This window comes from Euleptes europaea, chromosome 19, assembly GCF_029931775.1.
Source record: "Euleptes europaea isolate rEulEur1 chromosome 19, rEulEur1.hap1, whole genome shotgun sequence".
In the NCBI taxonomy this organism is placed as follows: Eukaryota; Metazoa; Chordata; class Lepidosauria; order Squamata; family Sphaerodactylidae; genus Euleptes; species Euleptes europaea.
Window position 1 is genome coordinate 11947048 of NC_079330.1, and position 24123 is coordinate 11971170.

General features: G+C 47.2%; 3 protein-coding genes across 3 annotated transcripts; 1 reads left to right on the forward strand and 2 right to left on the reverse strand.

Moving 5' to 3' along the window:
- Positions 1 to 2060: 2060 nt before the first annotated feature.
- On the reverse strand, positions 2061 to 5979 carry MUL1 (mitochondrial E3 ubiquitin protein ligase 1). The gene is made up of 4 exons (XM_056865339.1): positions 5860 to 5979; positions 4954 to 5041; positions 3762 to 3882; positions 2061 to 2764 (listed from the first exon to the last, which is right to left on the reverse strand). Exons 1-4 carry the CDS (start codon positions 5977 to 5979, stop codon positions 2071 to 2073), a joined length of 1023 nt encoding a protein of 340 aa, XP_056721317.1. The 3' UTR covers positions 2061 to 2070.
- Positions 5980 to 9027: 3048 nt separating this feature from the next.
- LOC130491766 (basic phospholipase A2-like) lies at positions 9028 to 13996 on the reverse strand. Its single transcript, XM_056865555.1, has 5 exons — positions 13845 to 13996; positions 12035 to 12087; positions 10754 to 10898; positions 10527 to 10633; positions 9028 to 9245 (listed from the first exon to the last, which is right to left on the reverse strand). Exons 1-5 carry the CDS (start codon positions 13994 to 13996, stop codon positions 9028 to 9030), a joined length of 675 nt encoding a protein of 224 aa, XP_056721533.1.
- A 4238-nt stretch (positions 13997 to 18234) lies between these two features.
- On the forward strand, positions 18235 to 23786 carry LOC130491201 (phospholipase A2, membrane associated-like). The gene is made up of 4 exons (XM_056864900.1): positions 18235 to 18283; positions 19602 to 19746; positions 21408 to 21514; positions 23644 to 23786. Exons 1-4 carry the CDS (start codon positions 18235 to 18237, stop codon positions 23784 to 23786), a joined length of 444 nt encoding a protein of 147 aa, XP_056720878.1.
- Positions 23787 to 24123: the final 337 nt, after the last annotated feature.

Here is a 24123-nt window from a genome sequence, read left to right on the forward strand (position 1 = left end):
AGCTCCTTTCAGGAAGGGCAAAGAGAATACAGAGCCCACCAATGGATTTCACGGCGTTTCTTTTGGCTTGAACGAGAGTCAAGTAATGAAGAGTGTCAGACGAGGATCTGCGAGATCCAGGTTGGAACCCCCGCTCTGCCGTGGAAGTTCACCGAATGGCCTTGGGCCGGTCCCACATTCTCAGACTCACCTACCTCGCAGAGTTGTTGCGGGGATAAATTGTATGAATGATGAACTGGTTTTTCTACTCTGCTTTTCCCTGTCTTTAAGGAATCTGGCTTACAATCACCTTCCCTTCCCCTCCCCACAACAGACACCTTGTGAGGTAGGCGGGGCTGAGAGAGTTCTGAGAGAACTATGACTAGTCCAATGTCACCCAGCAGGTGTAGGAGTTCACCAGATCAGAGTCCGCTGCTTATGTGGAGGAGTGGGGAATCAAACCCGGTTCTCAAGATTAGAGTCTGCCACTCATGTGCCAGAGTGGGGAATCAAGCCTGGTTCACAGAAAGCCAGTGAATTTTCTCTACCTTTAAAGAGTCTCAAAGCAGCTTACTATTGCCTTCCCTCCCCCTCCCCACAACAGACACCTTGTGAAGTAGGTGGGGCTGAGAGTTTCAAGAGAACTGTGACTGGCCCAACGTCGCCCAGCAGGCTTCATGTGGAGGAGCGGGGAATCAAGCCCAGTTCTCCAGATTAGAGTCCACTGCTCTTAACCACTACACCACGCTGGTTAGCATGCTGGATTCAAACAGTGAAGGCCCAGCTTCAAATCCCTGTCTGCCATGACACTTACTGGGTGATTTTGTGCTCAGCCCCATTTACCTCACAAGATTGTTGTGAAGATAAAACAGAGGAATGGCAGGATAAATCCCACAAAAAATAAATGATTTCTGCTTTGACTTTAAATGGTTTGATCACACCCAGGGCAAAGAAATGCCTTTGAAATTCTGCCCCCGCAAATGGTCATTGGAAGAAGGCAAGGCTGGAGCACTGACATACAGCAGGCAATGTCCTCTGTAGACAGGTTCTTGATGGAAATGTGCATTTGCTTATTAATTAGTAAAAAATAAAACGAAGTCCTGTTATTGCTGTCCTTGTAAAGAAAACAAAAAGGGAAACTGACAGCATTTGTTAATATCGGTTATTCTGGCAACTAGTAGTCTGGTTTTAAAAGGAAAACAAAAGGCAATCCAACGTTATTCGTTTCCATGATGCCTGGCTGTCCGGTTTAGAGTGCTCATATTGAGAGAGGGGGAGATGACAGTGATGATTGGAAAGGTTCCCTGGCAGCTTCCTTTTCCTGCCCTGCCCCCAGCCTGGAGGAACTCTCTGTCCAATGAGACCCGGGCCCTGTGGGATTTAGCTCAATCCCGCAGGGCCTGTAAAACAGAGATGTTCCACCACACTTAAGGTTGAGAGCAGCGATGGTATAGCAGAAGAGCCAGCCTCCTTTTATTTTATAGACCTCTATTATGTCTCCCCTTAACCGCCGTTACCCGCTCTGCCCTATCGATTCATCCCTTGCCCTCTATCCCTCCTTGCCAAAACATGTGTATGTACTTGAACCCAGGGATACACAAAGCAAAACAGACATCAGCTGAATTTCACCTAATTTATTTTGTGCACAGAATCTGAAGTGTCTTCATGCAGAACTGGAAGTTTTTAAAATTTGTTCTGTGCAAAACACACATACAGCACTGATGACGCACAGTTCAAAAAGGATCGTAAGGACCGGAAACACAGTCCTGTTAATTCTTGTACGGGAAAAGGAAGGGTTAGTAACACGCAATTGTGTATGTGTGAATTCTCAATGGAAAAGAACCTCTATTTCGGCATCGTGCCCACCAAAGTTAAAGCAAGCGGTCCCAAAAAATCAGAAGCAGCCAACATTTTAGAAGCCTGTTCTCAATTCTCGGCGAATATGCCTCGATTCAGCCTGTGGTTGCGGGAAGAGAATGCGAGCCGTTAAAGCCGGACAACTCCGGCATCCTCTGTAGGGCATCACCTCTATATTCAAAGAATGCTCCATGTAAGAAGGGTTGCTTCCGAAGATGTTTTAGATGGCAGCGTTCAGCTGTTATACAGTGGCACAACTCGTGTGATTTCTTGTCTACAAATGGGGCACTTGGGGGGCCTGGGGAGCGCTTGGTAGCACTTGTCGCATGAGCACACGTGCCCGCACTCCAGGAAGACACAAGACCGGGTGTTGCTCAGGCAGACGACGCAAGGGTTGCTCGCTGCGTCACCCCCTGCCGCGCTCATCTCGCTCATCTGCCGCAGGCGCTGCTTCTCCCGGTGGCGGCGGTACAGCCTGTGCAGGAAGAAGAGGAACAGGGCGCAGGTGGCAAAGCCGAAAACCACTGCCAGGTTTTTCCAGAGCCGGACGCTGGATTCTTGCTTCTGGAGCAAGGAGTCGAAATCCTGACTGCTCAAGTAGTACCGCATCCCCTGCTTGGGGGGCTGCAGCTTGAGGGCGTGATTGTCCAAGACCAACTCCCCCACGCCAGTGAGCATGGCCCCCACCTTCAGCATCTCTTCGGTCTCCTGGATGCCTTTGGGGCGCTCCCCGCTGATGTAATGGCCGATCACATCTGTGAAGGACTGCACGGAGGGGTGGAATTTCTCGTAAACCGTCTCCAAGCTGAGTTCGGTGGCGTCCAGGGGCTTCGACACCCTCACGGCAACGTCGGTTCCGCCTTCCTGGGGCACCAAGTCAAAGGCCACCATGTTTGTCCGCTGGTGAATGATCTTTTCGTAATCATTCCTGGGGAGCAAGCAGCCAAGAAAGAAGTCAAGGTGGGGCAGAAAGGGCGCAAAGGCTTCCCTGGAAGTCGTACAGCCTGCCGCATCAACACAGCCTCAGAGTTGTGCATAATATTGGCTTCCTATGCTGCATTTTATTTTTATTCAGTTTGTGCCCTGACCTTTCCTAACCCATGAAAGACATGGAACAAGCAAACAGAAGTGGAGAGGCAACTTGCAAATAACACTTGAATCGGCAAACAACCATGTCGTTCACAAGCTTGAATGTGGGTGTAGAAGAATTGGTTTTTACCCCGATTTTTCTCTACCTTTAAGGAGTCTCAAAGCGGCTTACAATCGCCTTCCCTTCCCCTTCCCACAAAAGACACCTTGTGAGGTAAGTGGGGATGAGAGAGTTCGGAAAGAACTGTGACCGGCTCAAGGTCACCCAGGCTTCATATGGAGGAGTGGGGAAACAAAACTGATTCACCAGATTAGAGTCCGCCACTCATGTAGAGGAGTGGGGAATCGAACCCAGTTCTCCAGATTAGAGTCTACCACTCTTAACCACTACAGCACGCTGGCTCCGGTGTGTAAGGATGTGTCCCTTCCTTGACCTTCCCCCCAAACTTGTCTACAGATTTCCCATGATCTCTCCTATCTCCACCACACCCTCCATCTCAGCTCTAACAGCTACAAAAGTCCCAGTGAGTTATAAAGTGTCAACATGGACTGCGATGGAGAGGACTGTGAGAGGACAGATTACAGGGGGCAGGGCTGCATCTAACACACAATGTCCCAATGACTACCAACTAGAACGCAACTCTGACTTCTGCAAATGCGGCATGCAACCACCTCATCTTCACAAGGTAAACAGAACCGTACCAGTCATGCTCCAGAGTCTCCCTTGCTTTTCCTGATCACCGCCTCACCCGCTCCATCACTCAAGCCCCTGAAACCAGCAGAAGACACCTTCCCTCTTGGCCTGTTTGCAAGCCTAAGAGCACGTGAATACCTACCAGAGGTGGGTGGTCCGGTTCCACACCATCTTATGCTCCTGCAACGTCAGCCGCTGAACCACTCCCTTGCAGTTCTCCACAAACTGGCTGTTGAGGGTTTCCTTAACGGAGCGCACGACACCTATTCAGTCAAGAGGGGAGGGGGGAAGACACCCGAAACCAGCTGAAATGTACATGTGGTGGGAAAATCCCTACCATGTTACCCAGCAGTGAGCGCTGCAAACAGAACAATCTTCAAACCTTCCAAATTACCAGCAAGTTGAAAGATTAGGAGTAACAGAAAATGGGATTCTGCTGAAGAAGATCAAGGGCCCAGTGATTTAGAGCCGGGACAGTGTTCCCCAGCATCAGAATCAAGGACCTTGACCTTAAAGCTACAAGTTCTATAGAAAAACTGCCTTATGGGGCTGGGGCAAGTTAAGGAGCAAGCACATAACTACCCACAGCATTTCACAAAGAAAATGGAAAACTGAAGGAGGTGCTTGTTATGCTACTCTTTCCAGGCTTATTCCCACACTCTGCAAACCCTACTTCAGACCTCAAAGGCATCTCCAAGCAACCAGCCTTGTGCGGATGTTAGTTCTGAGTCAGAATGCAGCAGCGGGCTTTCCGACAGACCACCAACTTACACCCACGCTCATATACATAAGCCACAATTGTTCCAGCGATCCAAGAGAAACCGCAACTCCCGAATCCTCTCCCTAACGAAACGCCAGTGAGGCTCTCTAGCCCTGTGGAGTGATTTCCCACAAAGTCCTAAAATGTTGCAAGTTTCCCTTCTATAAATCCTGTGGCTTTGGCCTTTCGTGGATCTGAAACTGCTCCTTCTGATATGTGCAGTAAAGATTTCTTAGTGCTGCTGATAAGGTCCTGTCAGTTACGCTACCTGCATCTACTGCAAGACACCTGACGCAGGGGTCTCAAGAGGGCCTGTGGAATTCCACCCTTGGAGATACGCTCAAGTTAGAGCCTCTTCCAAAATTCTTGCTGCATGGCCTTTCTGTTTGGTTTGGATGTACAGCTTTCAGTTGGGCTATCAATTCTGAATACATTTTTTCATTGAGTGGCTTTTGAGGGGTCATGTGTGTGCTTTACACCGCATATTATACCCTAACCCACCCTGACAGAGGCATCAGGGCTAGCAGACCAAACACAAATCAGAAACCACCCCTTGGCTACCCACAGACTCTACCTTCTATTACTGCATAAGGGACACACTTTCCAGGAGCTTCCATAAGAATACTTTTCAGGTCCTGGTCTAGGGTGACCTTTTTGGCTCCCTAGAGAAGCAAGAGGGACACCAATAAGAATCTCAGTTAAGTCAGAATTTCACCAAAGAAGCAATGAGCACGGCCACCTTCCAGCCAACACAGGGGCCGGGGCAGCTACACCTTGGCGTAACAAGCTGAAGAGCTTCATAGGGCTTCTGCTCTTCTTTTTTTAGAAAGGCCTTTGCTGGCTTGTGTTAACATCGTTTAACTTCCGCAGAGTTTCTTTTAGGTAAGAAGCAGGGCCTGTGGCAGGTGGCAGGCCTGCTTGTGTGCAGGAAGTCTAAGGTTCAACCCCCAGTAATGAAAGGGTAACAGATCTGAGAAAAAAAACTATCACTTGGTGGCCTGCCACCAATCAGAAGAGACAATACTGGACCGGCACAGACTCAAACTCACTACCAAGCAAGTTTCATACAGAAATGCAAAGGTCCATTCTAAGGCACATAGCAGGTAATACCACATCCCCGTCTCGTTAGCCTTTCTAGTTCTGCCCCCAGTTCTGTGTTTCCCCTCCTTCTGAGGGACCTGCTCTATCTCAAATTTGAAAACGCGAGTAGAACGTGGGTAAACGCAGGAGGAGAGCGAAGCGACCTCTGACAGTCGGAAATGGCATGCATAATCCAACTAAAGACCTGAAGTCGCTGGAGGGGTGACTGAGAGTGAAACAGCCAGGCATAAAAGACCAAGGTGAACCACCATTCCAAGCCAGACTCAACCTTCTTGGGAATTATACACGGGTGACCTTTTAAAGCTCAACAATCATGTTTGCCCCCCACCCCCGCTGTGAGAAGCTGTAACAAGTAACCCAGCTGTAAGAAGCAACTAACCTTCAGGCTGTGAACAACTTTTGACTTTTGTCTGTAAATGGCATACAAAATTGCTGTGACAGCTGAGCTGGTAGCCAGGAGAATGACTTGACCAGTCGAAGGGCGTCCACCTGCATCCATTTTGTGTTCTAGCCCCAATATGTCCGCCTGAAGAGGAAAAGGAGGAAGAATGGCTTCGGGTGCTTAGGAACCTCTCCCTGTTTTGCTTAACGCCTGTACAGAAGAAGAGTCCTCCTGAATTGTAAAGTCTGTGCACTGCATCACCATCTCCCAAGAAAAGATACTCTGTTGTTTTTGCATACAGATTTATTTTTGTTTAGAGTATAAGTGTGTGTGTGTGTGTAAAGTGTGGTCAAGCCACAGCCGACTTATGGCAACCCCTTATGGGGTTTTCAAGGCAAGAGACGAATAGAGGTGGTTCCCCATTGCCTTCGTCTGCATAGCAACCCTGGTATTCCTTGGTGGTCTCCCATCCAAATACTAACCAGAGCTGACCCTGCTTAGCTTCCGAGATCATGCTATACCATGCTGCCTTCCCTCCTTTAGAGTATAAAATGCCAGAAGCCAATAAGATCTTTCCTCAGCACCAACCAACCAGCCTAATGAAGAGTTATATGGCACTCAAAAACTTGTGATTATTGTTTTGTGATACTGCGGTATTACAGTTGTCAGTTCGGGATTTATTCTAGGGACCAAAACGATGCCTACAACCTCCATCTTTCTAACGAAAGCCTTAATGGTACCTTCCAGCAACACCTGGCCCCAGCAGAGAACTCAGCATATGACCCCCCCGCCCCAAAATAGGGTTGCCAGGTCCCTCTTCGCCACAGGTGGGAGGTTTTTGGGGCGGAGCCTGAGGAGGGCAGGGGTCGGGGAGGGGCTTCAATGCCATAGAGTCCAATGGCCAAAGCGGCCATTTTCTCCAGGTGAGCAGATCGCTGCCGGCTGGAGATCAGTTGGAATAGCAGATCTCCAGCCATTACCTGGAGGCAGGGTTGCCAACCTCCAGGTAGTAGCTGGAGATCTCCTGCTATTCCAGCTGATCTCCAGCCGATAGGTATCAGTTCACCTGGAGAAAATGGCCGCTTTGGCCATTGGACTCTATGGCATTGAAGCCCCTCCCCAACCCCTGCCCTCCTCAGGCTCCGCCCCAAAAACCTCCCACCTGTGGCGAAGAGGGACCTGGCAACCCTACCTGGAGGTTGGCAACCCTACCAATAAAAGAGGTCCAGCCCCACAACTATAACTCTCCAGCGACCCCACAGCATCTCCCTCTGCTTCCCTCTCCCGTGTCCCATGGCAACGACCCCTCCTCCCCGCGAAACCCCCACCGCTCGCTTCCCCGTTGCCGTGGCAACCCAGGCCTCTCTGGCCATCCCCTCTCGCTGCTCCCGAAGGCTCCTCCGGCGGCCTCTCAACCCCCGCCCCTCCCTAGAAAAGGGTCTCTCGAAGTTGGCTCTCTTCCCCCCTCCCCCGCCTCTACCCGTCCGCAGGCCCAAATCTTCCGGGACGCTCGGCAAAGAGGGCCCGAAAACTTCGCTGGCGGCCGGCGACGCCTGATGACGTCGAAGGAGGCGTCCGCTAGCGTGCCTAGGCGGCGGCGCGGAATGAGACGCCCGGCTTCCGGAGGAGCCGTGCCGCTCTAGGCTTGGGTAACTCTATGGCGAAGCCGCACGTTGGTTTCAAAGCCGGAAGTCGGTTTCAAAGCCGGAAGTGCTCTAGTCTTTAGTCAGGTCTGTGCTCATCAGGACCAGTCCCCGGCTACTACAAGGCAGATTCTGTGCAGAAGAATAAATGGACAAAAATCTGACTTCAAAAACAAAAGCGCCCCCCCCCCAGATCCAAAACATAAATGAATTAATTTGGCAAGAAGTGGCTTAATTGTGTCGTTTTGAAATTCATTAAGAAGACTTAAGTCTGACATCAGAAACTGAAGTGCCTATAAACTTCATTTAAGGGAAAACATATATATTCTTTCACATGTATGCACCCTCATAGCTCTATGAGGTGCTATGCTCAGGGCATAGCATCAGGCACACACATGAAAGCTTTGGGAACGTTGGCATCCATAACTATAAGAAGCCAACAAATTACATACTTGCCTGGTACGGGCTTTCCCCAGTGGAGAAAAACAGTGTCTTACCTTCACTGTTAGGAATGTGGATCACAAGACCAAGTGCTTGCTTAGAGACAGCCTCGGCCAATATCTATAGGCTATTCTAATGAGATATTGGAGTAAACACCCAATGTACAGTGAATCTGTGTATATTGTAACACCCCTGACCAGAGGTTATAATGGTTCTTGCAACCCTTTGTTCAGATGTTCTCACAACCCTTTGTCCTGCGCCTTTGGGGCAGTTTTCATCCGGTATGTATATTGGATCCAATAAACAACTGCTTTAAACTATCAACCTCCTACTGTGTTATTGTCATTGGAAATTAATACAATAATGCAGGCATTTCAAAACCACAATATTCAAAAACCAGTGGGAGAACATTTCAACCTTCCAGGACATTCTGTTGCACATTTAAGAGTAGCAGTTCTCTTACAAAGGAATTTCAAAGGGAGACTGGAAAGAGAAACTGCTGAATTACAGTTGATATTCAAACTAAAGTCAATGCATTTACCTGGGCTGAATAAAGACCTTGCATTCATAGCTCATTACCAATGCTGATTTCTCCACACCCATCTCTCCCCTGGACATCACAGACTCTTCTGCATACCACACCTAATCCCATCACGCCTGCTATTCACATTTACACACTGTTAACATTTACATGCTAATGCTTGTCTGAATTCACTCTCCTCTACTTAAAGACAGATGGATTCACATTCTAGCTGTATCTGAAGAAGTGAGCTGTGGCTCACGAAAGCTCACACCCTGCCAGAAAATATTTTTGTTATTCTTTAAGGTGCTACTGGACTTTTGCCCTTTTCTACTACTGCAGACAGACTAACACGGCTACCCACTGTGAATTAAGAAGACTTGATACTGTTCCAAAAAGTATCTGTTTCAAGCCATCTTCCAAAGTGAATGCTGCACTTATGACATTTGAAATTGGGGGTAGAGTGGGTGTCACCATTGTTCAATTCATGGAAAATATTATGTCAGCTGTTGAATGTCCCCTTTCTCCTGGTTCCATTCTGCTTCCTGGGCGCTCCAAAGTCTACGTAAGGGTCTGGTTGCTCTGCGGTCCTGTGGTTAGGTTTTCTTTCTGCACCACTTCTTCACTGGGTGGACATTTGTGGGTGACCTCCTTGCACAAGACGGCGGGATAATGATGGAAGGACTTGTTGTAGGTCTTGGCTTCCCTCCTGAAGCAGAGGCTCACTTCCCGGTCGCATTCGCACACCCGTGTGGGGCACCCGGTTTTCTCCCCGTTCTCTGCAGAAACGATAACGCCCCTTACCACAGTGGAAATGAATACAGTACATAGGGTTGCCAAACTCCAGGTGGGGCCTGGAGATCTCCTGGAATTAGAACTGATCTCCAGACTACAGAGATCAGTTCCTGTGGGGGGAAATGGCTGCTGTGGAGTGGAGGGTGGACTCTATGGCATCCTACCGTGCTGAGCTCCCTTCCCATCCCCAACTTCCCCAGGCTTCACCCCAAAATCTCCAGGCATTTTCTAACTTGGAGCTGGCACACCAACACACAAGTGAGTACAAGACCTGTGCTGTCGCTGCCAATCTCTCACCCTGCAGCTTCAGCAGATGACCCCACATTCTAGTACTCTCTCCATATCATGCATTCTTTTATAGACCTCTATCATGTCTCCCAGATTAAGTTCATTAATACCATCGTATTCCCTATTACTATGTATGGGTGTGAAAGCTGGAAGAAAGCTGATAGGAAGAAAGTAGATTCCTTTGAGCCCTGACCTGGATGGCCGAGGCTAGCCTGATCTCGTCAGATCTCAGAAGCTAAGCAGGGTCAGCCCTGGTTAGTATTTGGATGGGAGACCACCAAGGAAGACCAGGGTTGCTGTGCAGAGGAAGGCACTGGCAAACCACCTCTGCTAGTCTCTTGCCATGAAAACCCCAAAAGGGGTCGCCATAAGTCGGCTGCGACTTGATGGCACTTTACACACACAGATTCCTTTGAAATGTGGTGTTGGAGGAGAGTGTTACCATTACGGATACCATGGACGGCCAAAAAAACCCAAAACAAATCAGTGGGTTATAGATCAAATCAGGCCTGAACTGATTTAGTCAGCTAAAATGACTAAACTGAGGCTATCGTATTTTGGTCACATTATGAGAAATCAAGTCACTAGAAAAGACATGCTAGGAAAAGTTGAGGGCAGCAGGAAAAGAGGAAGACCCAAGAAGAGATGGATTAACTCAATAAAGGAAGCCACAGTCCTCATTTTGCAAGATCTGAGCAAGGCTGTTAAAGATAGGATATTTTGGAGGACATTGATTCATAGGGTCGCTATGAGTCAGAAGTGACTTGATGGCACAACACACAGAGACACATACACACACATCCTGTCTCCCCTTAACCACCTTCTTTCCAAGCTAAACAGTGTCAATGACATCGCTGGTGACCAGTGTCACGCTTGTTTCCCCCACCTCTACATCATTGTGCCTGCCATCTCCATCATTGTGAAAGTGTCCCTAATGTGTCCATGTGATGGTCAGTAGCACTGTGGCTGGTACTCACCACAGAGGACATCATCATTGACAATCAGAAAGGTGTAGTGATCGATCAGTGGGTGACACTTATGCATTTGTAACCTCTCATAACAGCATTCGTGGTGGAAGCAGCACCTTGGAAGGACAAAAGCACAGGGAAATGATAGGAAGACATCCCAATTGACAGCATAAGCCTCTGCATGTCACCTTTTGACTCCCAGACTCTGCTGCCAGTCTTAAGTAACCCAAACTTACATGTCTATCCCATCCTTTGGCTTCCCCTTCCCATCCTTTCCACAGTAGCACCCATATCCATTGAAATAGATGAGGGTGTTTCTCCCTGTAATCTTTTGAATCATCCCTCTGAAGTTGAGTGGGCTGCTATTGATAGTGGCCAAAGCTGCAAAAAGAAAAAAAGAGGAAAATTGAGATGGGAGAGGTTACTAATTGGGACATTCGGTTCTCAATAAAAGCTCAAACACAAGAAAGCCAAAGCTAAAGAGAGCCAGCATGGTGTAGTGGTTAAGACTCTAATCTGGAGAACCGGGTTTGATTCCCCACTCTTCCACATGAAGCCTGCTGGGTGACCTTGGGCTAGTCACAGTTCTCTCCAAACTCTCTCAGCCTCACCTACCTCACAAGGTGCCTGTTGTGAGGAGGGGAAGGGAAGGTGATTGTAAGCCGCTTTGAGACTCCTTTCGTTAGAGAAAAAGCAGGGTATAAAAACCAACTCTTCTTTTTCTTCTTCTAAAGCCTACACCTGTGATTTCCCATGTGGCACCAATGGGCTTTCCTCTTCTTCAGTGGAGCAAGAGGTGTTTTATATGACCAACTTAGGGTCTGCAGGGATCACCATTTATAAATGGCTAACTCCAGCATAGGAAGGAACTTGAATAAAACTTCCCAACATTTTGTGATTTGCCTACTGAAGAAAGCCATTTTATGATCAGTCCTATCTTCCATAGCAGTCATTTTTAGGTGGTAGAAAACTTATTAAGAAAAGATGGAGGCAGAACCTGAAGATGGAACCAAGAATCTGAAAATTCCAAAGGTCACGGCTACTGTGCATCAATAAACTGCATTATACATTATACTGAACAGTATGTATAAATGGCATACACTGTAATGTATAATGTGCTTATCAAAACCCTACCCCATGTGCACACAATACACATGAATCTACAGAACCAGCCATGAAGAGCGGAGAACCAAAGCCATTTACAAAGATAAAATCCACTGTGAATTTACAAAGATATAAGCCAAGATGAACTGAGGGGGCCAGTTACTCCTCACTAGCCCAGTTAGACTCCAAAACCTTAGGCAGATCATGAGAGGTAGGGCATCTTGGCCATCTTCTGGGCATGGAGTAGGGGTCACAGGGGGTGTGGGGGGGTAGTTGTAAATTTCCTACATTGTGCAGGGGGTTGGACTAGATGACCCTGGTGGTACCTTCCAACTCTATGATTCTAAGATGCCTTTGTCACCATTTCAGAAGGTCATGTTGGAGGGCAGAGCATGGTATTTTCCGAGACTCACCATTTGCAACCAGGATAACCAAGAAGGAAAGCTGTTTCATAGTGGGGACAAACCTGACAAGGAGAAAACAGATCAAAGTGCCATATTATCATCAGGGATCAAACTACCAATCACCAGTGCCAAAACGGAAGTTCCTTGGTTGCCAAAGGTTTCCCATTGTCTGAATGCTCTTACAGGCCTTTGTACATTACATTTTTGTGGCCCGTTCCCAAATCTTTGGGGCAGCAACCTCAATCCTTAAATTGCATTCCTGCATGCACACAGAAGCCTGGACCGCACAGAAGAGCCCACACCCACCAGCTCCACACGCCCCACAAGCCAGTTCTGTTTCGGCAGAGAGCAGCACATTCTAGGTCTTAGAGAGGATCAGGCCTTCTGAAGTGGTGACAGGAAGGGTGGAGCTGTCAGTCCCCTGTGAAACCTTTGACACGGGACCGAATTTCTGCAAAACCAGCTTGCGCAACCACCTGGACAGCTCCCTGCAGGGTGGGTTTCCTGAGGTCCCAACCCTTGAGGACCTCTTTGCGATCTCTCTGCTTCCTGCTGTGTTGCTGAATCGCTGGACAGCGACCCTTGGGCCTGTGTAACCTTGCTAGGGAGTGAGGAAACTAGACAAAGCTGCATGACAGCTGCAGTCTTGTTTTGCCTGAAAGAGAGCCAGCGGAGGAGTGGTTAGAGTGTCAGGCTAGGATCTGGGAGACTCCAGTGCGAATCCCCACTCCGTCACGGAGGCTTGTTGGGTAACCTTGGGCCGGTTGCACACTTTCAGCCTAACCTACCTCGCAGGGTTGTTGTGAGGATAAAACGGAGGGAGGGGGAAATATGAGATATGCTTTGGGCCCCCACTGGGGAGAAAGGCAAGGTATAAATGAAGTAAATAATAAACAAACAGGAAAAAAGATGACAAATTTCAGATAAAATATAGTGTTGGTTCAACAGGTGATTGGGGCTGTAAACAGGATTGTTTCAAAGCACAGCAGCTGCCCAGAGGAAGCTCAGTGTAAGCTGATCTTCTTCTGGAGGGGCTGGTTCCTGGGGAATGCGACTGCCCGAATAGGGACACATGCAAACATTTTCACCACTCTCAAGTCCCCTCCTCAATGACGATCAGGGACATGATTTGTAGGATGTCAAGTTTTCCACACAATCTGTCCCCTCCCCAAAATCAGTTTATCCCTCATTACAACATACTCAGCTCAAACTGTTTTGAGTCACAAACTCATCCTGTCCTTTCTCTGGACTCATTCCAAGTAGGTGTTCTCCAAAAAACCAACCATGCAGAGAAGCTTTTCTCCCTCTCCATAATACTAGAACCCGGACTCATCCACTGAAGGTGTAGGACTGGAGATTCAGGACAGACACAAGGAAGAACTGCTTCACACAGCACATAGCTAAATTGTGGAACTCACTACCACAGGATGTGGCAATGGCCACCAATTTGGAAGGCTCTCAAATGGGAGTGGACAAATTCATGGAGGACGGGGTTACCAATGGCAACTAGCCATGATGGATATCTCCTCCCTCCAATACCGGAGGCAGGAGGCCTCTTTGTATCAGTTGCTGGGGAACACGGGCGGGAGGATGCTGTTGCAGTCATCCTGCTGGTGGGCTTCCTAGAGGTTGGCCATTGTGCAAACAAAATGCTGGACTTGACGGGCCTTTGGCCTGATCCAGCATGGCTCTTCTTATGTTCTTACATTCTTATGCCTATTATTTGGCTAAGGTTGTGCTGGCCCACATTAGCTTTCCTGCACAAATTCTTGGTACCAAAGAACCCTTAGCATCACATACTGAGCTCTCTGTCCCAGACATGATGGCCTGCCATTTCTGGTCGGCTCCCAATAGGTTCTTGTCCCGGCAAAGTTCATCAGAGAAGCACATCTGACAAATGGAGCCATGATGTAATGAGTCCCAAGGCTGGTATTTCTGATAGGTGGTCCCCTGCTGGCTGGTGGAGTACATACCTCCTCTTGGAATGTGCAATTGTGATGCTTAGAGAAATGGAACCTACCAAGTACTATACAGAGGAGGGGGAGAGAAGAGAAGAGAAGGACAGGATACATTTTGGTGCCTGGGGCAGTGAGATTGTGCATTGGACAAACAGGACACTAGATATCAAGTTTATTAATCTCTAGTTGATTAACCATCAGATTTTAAGCAGCGTCAAGTTAAGTCAAATGTCAGTTCCTCAAGGTGTAGGGAAATGTGTGCTTTGGAGTTTTTATCCAGAATCCAAATTTGAGATAAGATTAGTTCCTCAAAGGTGTAGGGAAATGTGTGCTTTGGAGTTTTTATCCAGAATCCAAACTTGGGATAAGATTAGTTAGAGTGTCAGGCATGGATCCGGGAACCAGGTTAGAATCTCCACTCTACTGTGGAAACTTGCTGGGTGACCTTGGGCCAGTCATATACTCTCAGCCTAATCTACCTCACAGGGTTGTTGTGAGGATAAAATGGAGAAGAGGAGAACAATGTAAGCCCCTTCAGATCTGCATTGGAGAGAAAAGTGGGGGTAGATGATGTAAATAGATCAATAACTTTTATTTCCTTCAACAAACCTTTCTTCCTTGATAAGTGCATTTCTAAACATTATTTTTGCACCAGTTGCATTTGTAGAGTAACAGTGAGGTCTATATCTTCCTTTGTGGAAAAGGAATCACTGGGTAGAGCAGCAACACCATAGGGTGCATGCAACCTTTGGTACGGATGCCGCAGTAGAATCCCAGGATGGTGCACAGCATTCAATAAATGCCAGGGATGCTAACTATGACTGTAAAAACAGTCTCCGTACCTGTGCTGCAACAGGTAATAATCACAAAGGCAATGAAAAATCAGTTGTGTATTTTGTATTATTTTATTGTTCAGGTCTGAAAGATCCTTTTGGATTTTAACCATTGGGTTTCGTAAACCTGGTTACATCAATGTTCATCTACTCCCTTAGGAATAAATGAAAGAGCACTGATCCTAATGCAAATCCTTGTAGGGGGGACCCCATCTCTGACTTCCCTCTTTTCTGAAAACAGTCTATTGACTACTTGCCCAGGCTTCCTGTTTATTAATCTGTTGCCAAACTGCAAAGCTGAGACAGAAGATTTTGGTGAGGGGATTTTTAAAAACTTTTGGAAGTCCAGCTTGTATTATGTTTACTGGATCACCCTGCTCTAGTTCTTCTTTCAGCTGAACAATCAGTTTGCGATAAGAGAAGGCCAATATGAGGTATCACGGGTTGATGTACACACATCCGGAAACATTGTTAATTGTGTACCAGATTGTGTGAACAACTATCCAAATGGCAAGACCCACAATTTGGGTTAAGAGTTTATATCAAGACACACACGATATTAGATAAAAAATACCTCCTAAGATGCATTTCCAGGTGTGTTTTTAATTACTTTCTGTATTTATGACCACTGAAGAAGGCCTATTCAGGCAGAAATGCGTATGGTCCAGTATTGTTCATTTATATTATATTATATCAACTGTACATAAGAATTTTGTAACAGATAATTTTATATGTAGCCTGTAATGCAGGCCATGTGTTTTTTAACAATTTCATAGTGTACAGCTTATAATAAATATAATTAATTTGTTGTAGTTTATCATTTCTAGCCCAACCTTTGAACCTCCCTCCCCTTGCCAAATGAACCATCATGGAAGCATTCTGTGAGTAAACATGAGGCTTCCTTATACTGAATCAGACCCTTGGTTCATCAAGGTCAGTATTGTCTACTCAGTCAGGTAGCTGCTTTCCAGGGTCCCACATGGAGGCCTTTCACATCACCTACTACCCACTCCTTTAAACTGGAGATGCTGGGGGAGTGGACAGGGGACCTTGTGCATGCTAAACAGATGCTCTACCCTGAGCCACAGCCCCTCCCCAAATTTTGTTCACATTAACATGCACGGAACTGAGTTGTAGTGAATCAGACCATTGGTCCATCAAAGTCAGTATTGTCTACTTAGACTGTCAGCTGGTCTCCTAGGCCTCAGGTAGAGGTCTTTCCCACCATCTACTGTGTGTGTAAAGGGCTGTCAAGTCGTAGCCGACTTATGGCAACCCCAGCAAGGGGCTTTCAAGGCAAATGAGCAGAAGAGGTGGTTGGCCATTGCCTTATTCTGCAGAGCCTTCCAAGTACTGACCCTGCTTAGCTTCCAAGATCTGACAGGATCAGGCTATACCGTGCCACCTTCCCTCGCACCATCTAATACCTGTTCTTTTTAACTGGAGGTGCTGGGGATTGAACCTGGGACCTTCTGTGTGCAAAGCACTCTACCACTGAGCCATGGCCCCGTCCTCTGTGGTCCCGCTATGTTGGGTAGCTGAGACAGGGTTAATGCTCCTGCATTATCATCACTATCCTAGCCAGTGTGGCGCGGTGGTTAAGAGCAGCGGACTCTAATCCGGAGAGCCGGGTTTGATTCCCCATGCCTTCATATAAGTGGTGGACGCTAATCTGGGAAACTGGATTCCCCCCCCCTCACTCCTACACATGAAGCCTGCTGGGTAACCTGGGACCAGTCACAGTTCTCTCTGAACTCTCCCAGCCCCACCTACATCACAAAGTGTCTGTTGTGGGGAGAGGAAGGGAAGGCGATTGTAAGCTGCTTTGAGACTCCTTAAAGGAAGAGAAAAGTGGGGTATAAAAACCAACCTCTTAGCCAGAGGCTAAGGCACTGTTACCATGCCCATAGGCAGGGGCCAGTTCATCCAAACTAACCGAAAGTCCCACAGTTTCACCCTGTCTGAATGCCATTGTATGAATGGGACCTCTCCCCCGCACCAGGAGGGTAGTTGCAAAAGAGAAATTTCCATTTATAGAGAAGCTCACACTTCTGTATATCATCATCATTCCTTTATTGGCATAAAAACATAATACAGAAGGGTACAAAAGGAATGGAGATATTAAAAAGTGCCCTTTATAGAATAGTTAAAAGACAGGTACATCGAATAGCGCTGTTTGTTGATACTGCCATCTGATTAACTGTTTGGTGGGCTTTTAAAACAAACTTTAAGAACTGTGCCACTGTCTCTATGTGGGGTGATCGATTGTTCCATAAATAGGAAACGTTAAAAGAATCTGAGACATTCTGTCTATTAACCAACAGGGGGCTTAAACGTTCGTCATGAGATTCTGTGTAGAAACTACAATAAAATAAGACATGAGCAACTGTTTTAATACAATTGTTGCCACAAGGGCAAAGCCGAAATCTGCCTTTGAGTAGCGCAGATGGCAAAACATTAAATCTAGCCAGAGAAATGGCTCTACGTTGAGAAGGATCACACAGGTGAGATAAGTATGGGGAGGGCTGATAAAAGTCAAAAGATACCCCTAAATTTGATGGGGAGCATGTTTTATTAGCAGCGCTATTTAGGTCTTGGAAGTCCTATATTTTAGAGTCTGAATGCCATGACACAAATGGGACTCTCCCCGCACCCTATGCAAGAAGCTGCAAAAGAGAAGTTTCCATTTCTAGAGAAGCTCACACTTCTGTATATGTTGCTGATGAAAAAATTCCCAAAGGGGTGGGGACACCTCTGGGGTCGTATATAAGCTTGGTTAGTAAACAGAGCTGGACTTTGTGCTGCTGAGAATTCCCTTTGGAAACCCAGACCAGGTAGGTGGAGAGAGGTCAAGGTAGGGATGCCAGTTCCCTCTTTGCCACCAGCGGGAGGTTTTTGGGGCAGAGCCTGAGGAGGGCGGGGTTTGGGGAGGGAAGGGACTTCAATGCCATAGAGTCCAATTGCCAAAGCGGCCATTTTCTCCGGGTGAACTGATCTCTATCGGCTGGAGATCAACTGTAATAGCATGAGATCTCCAGCTAGTACCTGGAGGTTGGCAACCCTAGGCCAAGGTTAATTAGCAACTTGCATCTGCTGCTCCAGATTCCCCCCACGTTGTAATTTGCCATTGCAAATTAATGCGTCTTCCAAACAGCAGCCACCAAACATGTACCATCTTTTTGGCGCCTTTATGAACCGGTTAAATCCCATCACTAGGACAGGGGTATGCTTGTGCAGAGATCCTGCATTCCCTGATTCCCCCAGACAGGAGCAGCATGAAGTCCTAGCATCCTTTCCAGCTCCAGTTGGCTGCAGTTACCTTCCCCAGCCAGAGGCTCTGGTGGTCCAAATGGAGAGAGCTTCTTTCTCTGTGTAAAGGCAGATCACGATGTTTGGATTTCTTCTTCAAGGCCTCCCCATGGAGAGGAAGACTCTGTTTGCACTGGCGACGCTGTTACTTAGTTTGGGTAAGTACCAAAATATCAAATGCCCTGACCTGGGTGGCCCAGGTTCGCCTGACCTTGTCAGATCTCAGAAGCTAAGCAGGGTCAGTCCAGTTTAGTACTTGGATGGGAGGCCAAGCCGAGCCAGGCAATGGACAAACCACCTTTGAATGTCTCGTCAGCATGGTATAGTGGTTAAGAGCTGTGGTTTGGAGCAGTGGACTCTAAACCACAGCTCCAAACTGGGTTTTATTCCCCGCTCTTCCACATGAGCGGCGGAGCGTAATCTGGTGAACTGGAATTGTTTCCCCACTCCTACACATGAAGCCAGCTGGGTGACCTTGGATTGGTCACAGTTGTCTTAGAGCTCTCTCAGCCCCATTTATCCCACAGGGTGTCTGTTGTGGGGAGGGGAAGGGAAGGTGATTGTAAGCCAGTTTGGTTCTTCCTTAAGTGGTAGAGAAAGTCAGCATATAAAAACCAACTCTTCTTCTTCTTCTTCTTCTTCTTCTTCTTCTTCTTCTTCTTCCCTTGAACATCCTATGGGGGTCACCATAAATCAATGCAACTTGATGGCACTCTCCACCACCAAGTATCAAAATATCAAATACTGATAGTTCAAGGGGCCAAAACAGAAGTGAGATCTTTTCCTTTACTCCAGTGCAATCATGGGGGGAGGCTGCTCATTTGACTAGGGGAGCAACTCTGGGGGGGGGGGGCTGACTTCCCCAGTCAGAAAAAAGACAATTGTGTGTGTGGAGGAGGCATTTCTGGAAGCAATCAGCAAAGGAAGGGAAGAGCATAAATAATAATTTAATCTAGCCTGTAATTCTTCATAATGGAGACCTATAGCAGCTTACAGCATTCTCCTCTTCTCCATTTCCTTATCTCAACAACCCTGGGAGGTAGGTGAGGCCGAGAGCGTGTGACTGGCCCAAGGTCACCCAACAGGCTTCCATGGCAGAGTGGGCATTTGAACCTGGGTCTCTAACCATGACACCACACTGGCTCTAGGGTGGGTACTTCCATCCCTCGCCCATAACAATTCTCCAGGGTGGGATTCCCTTATTCTTGTCAAGATGGTTCCTGGGTGGAGGGGCTATGGCTCAGTGGTTCAGCATCTGCTTGGCATGCAGAAGGTCCTGGGTTCCATCCCAGCGTCTCCAGTTTAAAGGATATGGCAATAGGTGATGTGAAAGGGCTATCCTGCAAATGCCCCATCCTGCTCCTGCATTATTATTTTGAGATGAACAGAGGTTTGGCAAGCAGCTTGTGATGTGTAGACCTGATGAGGCGTGTCACCTTCATGATGTTTGAGATTCACTTTCCAGCTGTTTCCCAGGTGCGGTCATAACAGATGGCAGTCTCCTCAATCTTCAGAAGATGATCAAAGATGTCACTGGGAAGAACGCCATTATAAATTATGGTGCCTATGGATGTCACTGCGGAGTGGGAGGCAAAGGAAAAATCCTGGATCACACTGATTGGTAAGATGACAAATGGTCCACATGAGCCATGTAGGTCTCAATGACGTAGCCAGAAGTTTCAATGACTTCAGTGGACTTAGAAGGGTGTTCCTTTATTTAAGACTGCATTGTGAGTCTATTTCAGGGCTGGGCTCCCCACCTTTGGAGATTCCATAACTTCAAAATGGTACAGAATTCTAGCTCTTGAGAATTTCAGTAGAGCAAGACCAGGGCTAGAATCTGGTGGAATCTCAAACTCTCCTCCCTGCTTAGTGAGATTCAGGGCTCACACATACAGAGCCAGCATGGTTAAGAGTGGTGGATTGGAGCAGTGAACTCTGATCTGAAGAACCGGGTTTAATTCTCCACTCCTCCGCATGAGCAGCGGAGGCTTATCTGGTGAACTGGTTTTGTTTCCCTGCTCCTACACACGAAGCCAGCTAGGTGATCTTGGACAAGTTACAGCTCTATTAGAGCTCTCTCAGCCTCACCTATCTCACAGGGTGTCTGTTGTGGGGAGGGGAAGGGAAGGTGATTGTAAGCCGGTTTGAGTCTCCCTTAAGTGGTAGAGAAAGTTGGCATATAAAAACCAACTCCTCCTCCTCCTCCTCCTCCTCCTCCTCCTCCTCCTTCTCACTTTGTAGTTCAGTCCTTAATCCTGTCGTATTTCACCATCACCAACAATTGGTTAACAGGAAGATGTGCATAATTTTTTTTAAATAAAGAGAACAAAAAATATAACCTTCTATGTTACAGAATTAGAGCTTGAAAATACTTGAATGGAAAGGAAGAGGGCTAAACTGGGCATTGACTCAATAATAATCATGACTCAGGATTTAGCAGTCCCAATTCATGTCTTTGACCTCAGATTCAAGCATCCGATATACCAGTGGTACAACCCAGTAAAAACAAAGTCAAAGGCCTGGAGGGAGGCAATCTGGTAGAAAAGACTGAATTAGTCCCATCCACATGAAGAGTGACATCCCCAAACACTTTAGTCATTGGCCATCACCCAATAACCCCTTGCAACTGACTGAACATGCCTCTTTTTTAAAGCTAGTTGGTGCAAGGCATCATTTTTAGCCTCATCCGAAATGTCTTTATCGGCCTTTCCAGAATGATTACATTTCCATCTAATTAGGATGAACACTGTTAATTAGGAACACTATTAAGAGCATCGGGAACAGGGATGTGGAAAAGGACGGCAAGAGGCAGCCATGATGGAATATGGGCTATCAAAAATGAGGTTGTGGTCTAGCATGGGTGCGGTTGGGGCCATAGTGGGGGAGGGGTCAAACAGAGCCCCCTGCCCCACCTGGAGCACTGACTTACCCCACCCAAGAATGTTTTGAAAATCTGACTGCTGGACAGTGGGCCTTGGTCTGATCCAGCAGGGCTTTTATTGGGTTCTTATGACAGCTCCCCCATGGAGTTCATGACAGTAGCCCAGCGAGGAAGGTTACAAAAACATGGCCAGATCAGCTGAGAGTCAAAGCAGGGTTAGAGGTGGTGAACCAAATGTAGCTGGTGGAAGACACTACGCCAACCTGCTTTTTAAACAGCCAGGGTGATTCACAAGCACTCCCAGCCTCTTAACCTGCTGTGCAAATGCTGGAGGGAGGGAGCTAGATCACCTAGTTGCACACATCACATCACCCTGCATTGTTTTCCCTGTCTCTCAGGTGCTGCCATAAACATGACTGCTGCTATAATCAAATGGTGAGGAAGGGGTGCAGCCCCAGAACTGCAGGATATTCCTACACCTACCAGTCCGGGGATGTGAGCTGTGGTGAGTTGACTGCAGTGGCGCATTTCGATGATGCAAAAAGGTGGCATGGCATTTAGGTTCCCGCACCAGATTCGAATCCCTCTTTTCTTGACACGGCTGAGAGAAATGGCGCTATCATGACACCGCTTTCCAGATTTGCAGAGTGGACAGCATTTTTATTGGACTGGCCAATAAAACTATCGAAGACACACAAAAAACAGCAATTGGTGCAAGGGAAAAGTATTTATAATTAAATCACCCCTACGCATTTAACATGCAGTGATAATTGTTTCATTGCTTGCTTGGGACATTTGAGTTAAGAAAGATCCCCCTGAGGAAGTATATGCGAAATGCGTAGGTGCAATTAAATTATTAAATACTTTCCCCTTGCACCAATTAGAACATAAGAATGTAAGAAAAGCCATGCTGGATCAGACCAAGGCCCATCAAGTCCAGCAGTCTGTTCACACAGTGGCCAACCAGGTGCCTCTAGGAAGCCCCCAAACAAGATAAACGAAGCAGCATTCTCCTGCCTGTGTTCCACAGCACCCAACATAATAGGCATGTTTCTCTGATCCTGGAGAGAATGGGTATGCATCATGACTTGCATTAATTTTGACTAGGAGCCATGGATAGCGCTCTCCTCCATGAACATGCCCACTCCCCTCTTCAAGCCTTCCAAGCTGGCAGCCATAAGAGCCATGCTGGATCAGACCAAGGCCCATCAAGTCCAGCAGTCTGTTCACACAGTGGCCAACCAGGTGCCTCTAGGAAGCCCACAAACAAGACAACTGCAGCATTATTCTGCCTGTGTTCCACGGCACCTCATATAATAGGTATGCCCCTCTGATACTATAGATAATAGGTATGCATCATGACTGGTATCCATTTTTACTAGTAACCAATGAATTGCTGTTTTTGGTCCTCATTTGGTTTGGTGAGGCCCTCTTTTCTTTTGTTTGATTACTGGTTGTCTAATAAAACTATCAAGTAGTCAGCTTTGGGGGGCTCAAAACTCTGTTTTAACTGTGATGGGCTCTGCCCAGGGCTACTGGCATCAGGTTAGTAAGAAAGAAAGAAACTGTAACGACCTTTACAAAAGGTAAAGAAAAGAACCACACATAAATATAATATGGATATATTCAAGTGACCAACACAAACATCCAAAAGTGTGTCTCAAATATCTTAACATATGTCCCATCAACCCTTCAAAAATGTAACCAATGGCGAAATATAGCCATGCCATATGTAGTTTGTGGCAGAATCAAAAATATCACTTCAATACATATTTTAAGATTATACAAATCTGAAGGTTACATAAGTTGCATAAATAAGTTGCATAAGACGAGCTTCTGGGTACTACTCATTTCGAAAAGTGGTCCTTTGTTTTAAACCTTCCTGTTAATTAGAGACTAAATAAGTGGTTCATGTAATAAACCTTAACTAGGAGTCTGGGGAGGACAAGAGACCTCGGTGGGGTACAATGCCATGGAGTTCACCCTCCAAAGCTTCATTTTTCTCCAAGGGAACTGGTCTCTATAGTCTGAAGATGAGCTGTAATTCCGGGGGGTCCAGGTCCCACCTGGAGGCTGGCATCCCTATCTTCTCTCTATGGTAAAGACCATGGAGACATGGGAAATTTCTTCCCAGAGTGTCACTTTGGAGGTAGAGGCCATTTTTTTTCTCCTGCTTTTCAATTTCTCAAGGGCAAGGGATTGGGGCTGAGGGCAGTGGCTTACCCGCCACTGGCAGACAAATGTCAAGCCTCTTTAGAACCCAGCGCCAGGACTGACTTCTGAAGTCTTCTAGTGTCCCTGGTAGGGTTGCCAGGTCCCTCTTCATCATTGGCGGGGGATTTGGGGGGCGGAGCCTGAGGAGCGTGCAGTTTGAGGAGGGGAGGGACTTCAATCCAATAGAGTCCAATGGCCAAAGCAGCCATTTTCTCCAGGTGAACTGATCTCTGTCGGCTGGAGATCAGTTGTAATAGCAGGAGATCTCTAGCTAGTACCTGGAGGTTGGCAACCCTAGCCCCTGGCAGTGAAACGGGCCTTGAGGGCTTATGAGGTGGTTAGTCCCAAAGTCTTGCACATCTAGGATTCCAGTGTCTTCTCCTCAGCTGCAAGCCAAGTTTTTCTTTTTTGTTTTCTCAGGCAGTGGAACATCATGTCAACAGCAGATCTGTGAATGCGACAGAGAGTTAGCACTGTGCTTGGAAAGAAACTCCGGGAGCTACAGGACACGCTATCGCTTCTATTTGAATAGGCTCTGCAGAGGTCAATACCCTAGCTGCTAGCCAGTCCTGTTTGTGGAAACCCCCTCCAAAAAGGGGACCCTTGGGAGGGGGCAGCCTACAAGGGCAAAGCCAACCACTTCCTTTTAAATGGCAATCCTCAAAATAAATGAGTTATCTTAAAAAACAAAAGGAGTTTGCTTCTTAAAGCCAACTGAGCCGGTTTGAATTGTCCTGAATCTCCCACCCTTCAGGACAACCCTAGTCCTGAATCTCCCACCCTTCAGCTTCAGTGGATGAGCCCAGATTCTAGTATTATTGGAGAAGGAGAAACGTTTCTCTACATTATTGGGTGGGGGGGTTGGGAGAACATCAAGTTGGAATGAGTCCAGAGAAAGGA